General features: G+C 48.4%; 1 protein-coding gene across 1 annotated transcript; it reads left to right on the top strand.

Moving 5' to 3' along the window:
* The first annotated feature begins 263 nt into the window (after positions 1-263).
* On the top strand, positions 264-6,839 carry LOC147976027 (uncharacterized). The gene is made up of 3 exons (XM_087520690.1): positions 264-2,287; positions 3,112-3,272; positions 6,490-6,839. Exons 1-3 carry the CDS (start codon positions 264-266, stop codon positions 6,837-6,839), a joined length of 2,535 nt encoding a protein of 844 aa, XP_087376816.1.
* Positions 6,840-8,913: the final 2,074 nt, after the last annotated feature.

Below are 8,913 nucleotides of genomic sequence, written 5' to 3'. Positions count from 1 at the left end.
TACATCACCCATTTGGTCTTAATGCATGAGGTTGGCCCTTCTGGCCCTTGCTTAACTTAAAATTGTGTCACGCCCACCCCCTCACTAGGCATTCCATCTATACTGCTTTCCATCATCTTTCCCAATCATGAGACCTTGACCGCTCCAACAGGATGCCTGTTGTAACACGTACTGGTGCCTCTACTCAGCAGCAAGAAGCCGGAGCAGGAGCTAGTCAGGACCAAACCCAAGGGCAGGCTCCACCACCGCCACCACCTCCAAACATGGACATGGCTCAGCTTCTCCAAGCCTTCCGAGAGGAACGCCAAGCCAACACTGCAGCCCTCCAGATGATTGCCCAGGCTGTCAACCGCCAGCCGGCGGGGAACGGCAATGGATGTTCCACGTTGGCAGAGTTCAAGAAGCATGCACCACCCACCTTCATCGAGACTGTTGAACCCCTGGATGCAGATGACTGGGTCCGCACCATTGAGGATCTGTTGGAACTAGTCGACTGCACTGAAGAGCGTGAGAGGGTGGCATATGCTGCCCACTGTCTCGGGGGAACTGCCAGAGCTTGGTGGGATGGATTCAAGGTCATGCATGCTGGGCAAAACATCACTTGGAATGACTTCAAGACAGAATTCCGCAAGGCCCATATTCCTTCCGGAATCATGGCCATCAAGAAGCATGAGTTCCGAGCCCTGAAGCAAGGAAGTAGCACTGTCAAGGAGTATATGCAGAAGTTCAGTGTTCTGTCTAGGTATGCTCCTGAGGATGTCAACACTGATGCTGCCAAAAGAGAGCGCTTCATGGAAGGCCTTAACCAGATTCTGCATTACTCGCTTGTTGTGTGTGACTGCCCAACCTTTCCTGATCTGGTGAACAAGGCACTCATGCTTGAGGACAAGCGACGTGCTTTGGATGATACCCGTAAGCGCAAGATGATCAGCAAGGGTAGCTCCAGCAACCAGAAACCTCGCCCGTGGCAGCCAGCCCCGGTCAAGCCAACCTATCAGCAGCCAAGAGCCCCTGCACCCCGCACCAACTATCAGCCTCAACAGTATGCCAACCCCAGGCCAGCCTTCAACAACCCCAATAACAATGCCAGCAAGAGCAGTAACCCCAATCAAGTCACTTGCTTCGGATGTGGTCAGGCAGGACACTACTCCAAGTATTGCCCCAACAAGAAGCCCGACACCCCGCGCCCCAATGCGCAGAACCCAGGGCAAGGCCGTGGAATGCCACCAAGGAACCAAGCTCCCCGCAACCTGCCTAACAATGGCAAGGGTCGTGTGAATCATGTCACTGCAGAAGAAGCCCAGGAAGACCCGGACGTCGTGCTGGGTACGTTCCTTGTCAACTCAGCACCTGCAACTGTCTTGTTTGATTCTAGAGCCACGCATTCATTTGTCACCCAAAAGTTTGCATTCAAAAGTGGCATGACCCCTACACCCCTGAATAACCCTATGGTGGTACAAACCCCCGGAGCAGAAATGAGAGCCAAGATAGGATGTAAAGGAGTTGGGATTGTCATTAATGGGGTAGACTTCCTAGCGGACCTTATCATCTTAAAATCGCAAGGATTGGATGTGATCTTAGGAATGGATTGGCTCATCAAGCACCAAGGATTGTTAGATTGTGCCAACCGGACTGTCACTGTGACCAATGACCAAGGAGTCGAAGTTAAATTTGCCTCCAACCCCTCCTCTGCTCAAGCCGACCAAGTCAACTGTCTGACTGAAGTTGGATTGGAGCAAGTGCTGGTAGTATGCGAATACCCTGATGTCTTTCCTGATGAGCTACCGGGAATGCCTCCTGACCGAGACATTGAGTTCATCATCGAGCTCATACCCGGAGCAGGACCCATCTATAAGAAGCCTTATAGAATGGGATCAGAAGAGTTAGCAGAATTAAAGAAGCAACTGGAAGAGCAGTTGAGGAAGGGATTTATCCGCCCTAGTGCCTCCCCTTGGGGATCACCCGTTCTGTTTGTGGCAAAGAAGGACGGTACTATCTGCTTATGCATTGACTATCGTTCCCTCAATGAAGTTACAATCAAGAACAAGTATCCACTTCCCAAGATTGAAGATCTGTTCGATCAACTCAATGGGGCCAAGGTGTTCTCCAAGATCGACCTTAGATCTGGGTACTACCAGCTGAAAATCAGACCCCAAGATATTCCGAAGACGGCATTTGTAACCAGATATGGCCTGTATGAGTGCACGGTCATGTCCTTTGGATTGACCAATGCCCCAGCTTACTTCATGTATCTCATGAATAAGGTCTTCATGGAATATTTGGACAAGTTCGTCGTTGTCTTCATTGATGACATTCTTGTCTTCTCGAAGACAGAAGAAGAGCACGAGCAACACTTGAGGATGGTCCTAGACAAGCTTCGAGAGCACCAACTATACGCCAAGTTCAGCAAGTGCGAATTTTGGCTGCATGAGGTTGGATTCATGGGTCATGTTTTGACCGAAGAAGGATTGTCGGTCGATCTCGCTAAGATTGAAGCCGTGACTGAATGGCAATCCCCAAGCAATGTGAAGGAAGTCAGGAGCTTCCTCGGACTCCCAGGATACTACCGCAAGTTCGTTGAAGGATTCTCAAGCATTGCCCGACCCATGACTCAGCTCTTGAAGAAGGACAAGAAGTTTGAATGGACGCCGAAGTGCGAAGAGAGCTTCCAGGAGATGAAGAAGAGACTGACCACCGCCCAGTGCTGGCCACACCAGATATACACAAGGAGTTTGTGATATATTGTGATGCATCAAGAACCGGACTGGGAGGTGTACTGATGCAAGAGGGCAAAGTCGTAGCTTAGCTTTCAAGGCAACTACGGCCTCATGAAGAGAACTATGCTACTCATGACCTCGAGTTGGCAGCTGTAGTTCATGCCCTGAAAACATGGCGACATTACCTCCTAGGGAAGCGGTGTGAGATATACACGGATCACAAAAGTCTGAAGTATATTTTCACTCAGAAGGAATTGAACATGAGGCAAAGAAGATGGCTAGAGTTGATCAAGGATTATGACCTTAGTGTTCAATACCACCCTGGAAAGGCTAATGTGGTAGCAGATGCATTAAGCAGAAAGGCTTGTTCCCTGAATGCTATGCTTAAGGATAGGCTACCCGCCTTGTATGTAGAACTTGAAAGCTTCGGATTGGAACTGGTTGCACCAGGATTCTTGGCCAACCTCGAAGTTAGGCCTACCTTGATAGATGATGTTAAGGAAGCTCAGAAGGGACACGAAAGTATTGAAGGCATCAAGAGGAAGATCAAGGCAGGCAAGGCCCCAGGATTCTCAAAGGATGAGCAAGGAATTGTGTGGTTTGGGAATCGCATTTGCGTACCCAACAAGATTGAGCTCAAGAATTTTATCTTGCAAGAAGCTCATGACACCCCGTATTCCATCCACCCCGGAGGAACCAAGATGTATCAAGACCTAAAGGAAAGATTCTGGTGGCATGGCATGAAGAGAGAGATAGCCACTTTCGTCGCTAAGTGTGACATATGCCAAAGGGTCAAAGCTGAACATCAGCGACCCGCTGGATTGTTACAGCCTCTCAAGGTGCCTGAATGGAAATGGGATAAAGTTTCATCACTGGATTACCCAGGTCAAATAAGGGACATGACTCCATCTGGGTCATAGTCGACCATTTGACCAAAGTAGCCCATTTCATTCCTGTCAGAACGACTTACAAGGGAAACCAGCTAGCCAGCCTCTACATCAACAGAATCGTAAGCCTTCATGGTGTTCCCAAGGAGATTGTGTCAGACCGAGGAACCCAGTTTACCTCAAGGTTCTGGAAGAATTTCCAAGAGGCCATGGGGACCAAGTTGTCCTTCAGCACTGCTTTCCACCCACAGACCGGAGGTCAGACAGAACGAGTGAATCAGATACTCGAAGACATGCTCCGAGCCTGTGTCTTAGCATATGGAGCTAGGTGGGAAGATTGCCTCCCTTTCGCCGAGTTCTCCTACAACAACAGTTATCAGTCAAGCCTTCAGATGGCACCATTTGAGGTGTTATACGGATGGAAGTGCCGCACACCCCTCAATTGGTCAGAGACCGGAGAAGGACTAGTCTTTGGGTCTGATATCCTCCGTGAAGCAGAAGAACAAGTCCAAATTGTCAGAGAGCGTTTGAAGACTGCCAAGTCAAGGTAGAAGAGCTACGCTGACTCACGTCGTAGAGACATGAACTTCTGAGTTGGAGACCATGTCTATCTCCGGGTTACACCTCTCAAGGGAACCCAGCGCTTCCATGTCAGAGGAAAGCTCGCCCCAAGATACATCGGCCCCTTCAAGATCACTGACCGACGAGGAGAAGTGGCTTACCAGTTGGAACTGCCACCTGAACTATCCGATGTGCACCACGTATTCCACGTGTCACAACTCCGGAAGTGTCTCCAGGTTCCAGACAAGCCTGATCTTTACAAGGACGTCAGTCACCAAGCCATTGACCTTCAGCCTGATTTGACTTACCGTGAGAGGCCCATCTGCATTTTGGATGAGGCTGAGCGACGCACTCGAAGCCGCACCATCAAGTACTTCAAGGTCCAGTGGAGCAACCACACTGAAGCAGAAGCAACCTGGGAACGTGAAGACTACCTTAGATCCGAGTTTCCGTATCTCTTTAAAGCCTAGTTTAGGAATCTCGGGGATGAGATTCTTGTAAGGGTGGTAGGTCTGTCACACCCTGCATTTTGTAACATGTCATTTTCATTATTAAAGCATGAAAAATTGGACAACAAAAACTTTTGCATTATTTGGCTTTTATTTTGGAGTTGGTTTTCTCTGAGTGTTTTTTTTCAAGTGCTCTTTAAAGTCAACTACTCCACCTTCTGTACTTCATCTCCTTGCCCCAAACTTCTGCCCAATGATCATGCCATGTGTATAGTACAGTATAGTATTTTCCTACAAAAATAATTTGGCCAAATAGTATTTTCATCAAAAAACCCTGAGTTGAGGTTTGCACAACAAATACTTGATTTGGGGTATGAAAAATATTTCAAAGAGTACATTTGAAACCTATTAGATATAGGATTCCCATAAACCACAAAAATATAATTTTAACAGTTATTTTCCTATTTTATTTAAAAGCTTTATCTTAAGGCCACAAATGGTCTTTAATAGGGAAAAATTATTTTAATGTTTCAAAAATATTTGACAAAAATCAGGGAAACTCAGTGGACATATATTTTCCATATATAAGAGTTTCAACACATGGTCATGTTCAAAATATTGGACAAAACCTCCCGAAAATATTTCTGCCCATTTCAAGGATTTGAAATATTTCTACAGGAAATATTTTCATAAAAATCCAAGGAAAATCCATAAAGTCACAAATGCATATTGTGGTCACCTTGCAAATCCTCATCTCAATTAAGGTCAGTTTGGTTCACCAAAATGCACCAAAACCCTCTCTGACCAGAGTCAAATTTGAACAACTTTGTACTACCAACTTTCTCTCCTTGACCCCAACTTTTTTGATCAGGTTAATATGACCAAATGAGGCCACTACACCAAGTGGTGCATCAAGGAGAAATGATTTGATCAACTAGATCTGCACAAGTTCATTTCTGCTAATTTCTAGGGTTTACAAAAGTTGCATTGGCAACTTTGCCCAAATAAACTCAAAATTGGTGGAAGACCCTAATTATATGTGTCATTCCACCCTGTGGAGTCTCATGGCAAATGGAAACCATCTACTTGCCCAAACCATCATCAAACACCTTCTGCCACTTTACAAAAATCCCATTTTTGGCCTCTTCCACTAATCTCTCCGTAGGCTCAACTTTCTACCACGACCCCTCCTGGTCCCCCTCGAGCACCTGTGTGCTTTGCTGCCCGAGGAAGCAATGATGAAGGGGGGAGAACCCCATTTTTTCTTCTCTGGACAGTGGATTCCTCTCTCTCTCTCTCAACCTCCCTCTCTCCTCTCAGCCTTCTAGAGCATCCAAGGCACTCCCCAGCTTTTGCCCATGCCCCCTGCAGCTGCCAGACGCAAGTGGACGCGCACGGACGTGGGAAAGCCACTGATGCCGGCCAAAGTCGCGCTATGGAGCGCCTGGCAGGGCACCCGACTATTGACGCCGTGCCTCCCGGTCACCTCGAGCCTCCCTCGCGCGCCAGTCGATGCCCCTCGACGTCCGCTCCACGCCAGCAGGCCGCCCACTTGCTCCCGCGCCCTACTCTCTCTCCTGCAGCTCGCGCCAGAACACCGCCCCGTTCGGCCAATGCTCGCACCGCTCCTATGGCCCGCCTGCAGCTCGCCCCGCTCCTCCTCTCTCTCCCTGGCACCCTAGACCACTCTCACGAACACCCCGAGCCCTCCATTCCCTCTCTAACGGACACCCGAGCCGATCCCGCGGGCACCCGTAGGCCGCGCCTACGATGGACCTCGGCCAGCCTATAAAAGGCGACCCCGAGCCTCTCTATCACTCCATGTCGCTCCCCCACACTCCTAATCCACCTCTCGCACCACCCATTTGTCCCCAGAGCCGCTCAAGCTCGAGATCGAGCTCGAGCTCCGCCGCCTCGGCTCGTCGGCGTTCGCGCGGTACAGGCCTCCTCCGCCCCCGTTATCTCTCGATCTGGAACCACGCAGCACCACTGACCCCTTCCCCTATCTTTCCCCACTCTTTTGCAGCCGGGAACGGCCGGAACCATCGACGCCCGAAGCACCTCCGCTGCGTGACCTCGTCGCCGGCGAACCAGGCTGCTCCGGTGTCCAACTCCACCTCCACCCGAACGGCGACACGACGCTGAGCCTAGCCGTGCCTCGCCCGACCTCGCCGTGCCCTGCATCGTCGCCGGTGAGCTCGCCGCCCTCTCTGACCCAGGGTTGACGACGACGGTCGTGGGGCCCGTCCGTCAGCCTCACGTCCTGATGCCTGGGCCCCGCCCGTCAGGTTTAAATCTGGCGCGCGCGCGTGCACCAATGCGCTGGGCCGCCTCTCTGGCTGGGCCTACTGCGCTGCGCCTGTTCTGGCCCAGTAGGCACAGAGCCCTTTTCTTTTTCTTTTTATTTTTCTATCACTTTTCCAAGAATTCCACAGGATAAAATATATGTCCAAATAAATTAATTCCAATTCCTAAATTCCTAAAGTATTGCAACCTATTTAATGGTGCAATTTTCATTCAAATCCAACAACCTTTTCTTCACTGTAAATATTTAAATGTGATTTTAAGCATTTAAATATACTTTTTAAATCCATTTCTCCTATTCTGCTACTCCAAATCCAAAACTAGGAATTTTCCCCTTCTTAGTTTTCAACCTAGTATTTAACAAAAATGAGTTGACATTTTTCTGAGCACTTTGGTTTTTCTATTTTATTATTGCCTTATTTTTCTCATTATTATTTTGCGATGATAGATTGCGTCGCTAACGAAGGAGTTGGACCAGAAGACTTTGAAGACCCAGAAGACTTTGTTGAGCCAGGCAAGCAGCCCTTTGACCATGTCTATGAAACCCTTTTTATGCATGTCATATAGCACCATATTGTTGTTGCAACGGAATCATGATGAGGTGGTAACCACTTTGATGGTTTGCCACCGTACTTCCTCGTTGATACTTGCATTGTGCATGACCCTACCTTCTTATGAGGGTTATGCCGGTGGGAGTAGATAGGATGCTAAAGTAGTGCTACGCAAAAAGGGACAGGAATATGCATGGTGATGGGGACATAGTATTTTCAAAAGATTTTTCGAAAACCCCCATCGGGTGCCACTTATGCCCGGGGGAGATGATGAGTTGGGTAACCACTTGATGACGAAGTGGTGTACTGAGGCAAGTGTGTGTGTTGTTTTTCAAAACGGATTGGTTTAAGTTGCGACCGTTATTCCAACCTTACATGCGCAACCACTCTACCCTTGTATGGGAAAGGGCATTATTGATTACCTAGGCCGATACTAGCTTGGAGCCCTCATTACTAGTGACGGGAGAGTTGTTGGTGCGCTCTCTTAGGACGGGGTCGTGCCAGGTAGGGCGGCCATGACTGTTTTCACAGGGCACCGGATACACCGTTGTGTCCCCTCTCGGATGTTACGATCTCGAGTGAGTCTCGTATGATGTACATCGTGAGGATACGGAACAACGAGTGGACTCCATGTTAGTGTTGTCTAGGGAAAGGTAGTTATCAGGTGCTTACCCCAGGTACTTGAGGTACCGCGGGTCGTGGATGACACGGAAGTTCCCCAGATCTTGTGGGTAAAGTGTGCAACCTCTGCAGAGTGTAAAACTATTCGAATAGCCGTGTCCACGGTCAAGGATAGTTGGGGAACCGCTCTTGGGCTACGTCCACATGTTACCAACCAGTGTGTGTGTTTGGATAAGTGAGAAGATCTACGTGGGTCAAGTCAAAGGACTTGACATGATTGAGTTGGGTTGATGCCCACTCTATTTATGTTGATATCTGTAACATGTCCTCATGGTTAATTGAATTCTCCTGATGCATGTCTTACACGTGGTTGAACATGTCATAGCACTCAAAAACTAGCTTTCCGCAAAAATTTACCTATATCATGCATTGTTGTACTTTGAACCAAAACATGGGTTGCTTGCAAGTACATTCAAAGTACTCATTGGCTTGCCACTGGTTATTTAATTGGCCAGGTGTGGAAGAACAGGAGTTCGAAGAAGAGTTCTTTGGAGACGAACATGCGAACTAGGTCGTTTCCTAGTCAGAATGCCTGTAGGGTTAAGGTAGATGGCATGGGTTCTACTTATCGATGAAGAATTTCCGCTGCTTAAGTTTATTTGGTATTCAGCCCTTGTGGCTTTATCTATGTAAGACTTGACCATAATGGTCATAATTTGTGTGAGACGATATGTATGGATGAAGACTCTTGTTATTCAGCTTCTGTGTGTTTAGTGAGCATTGATCTCTGGGATCACTGTACACGTGCATTTGGTGATCACGA

Source organism: Triticum urartu, chromosome 4A (genome assembly GCF_056163025.1).
Source record: "Triticum urartu cultivar PI428250 chromosome 4A, HENAU_Tu73, whole genome shotgun sequence".
NCBI lineage: Eukaryota > Viridiplantae > Streptophyta > Magnoliopsida > Poales > Poaceae > Triticum > Triticum urartu.
This window is presented reverse-complemented; position numbering and strand designations above follow the sequence as displayed.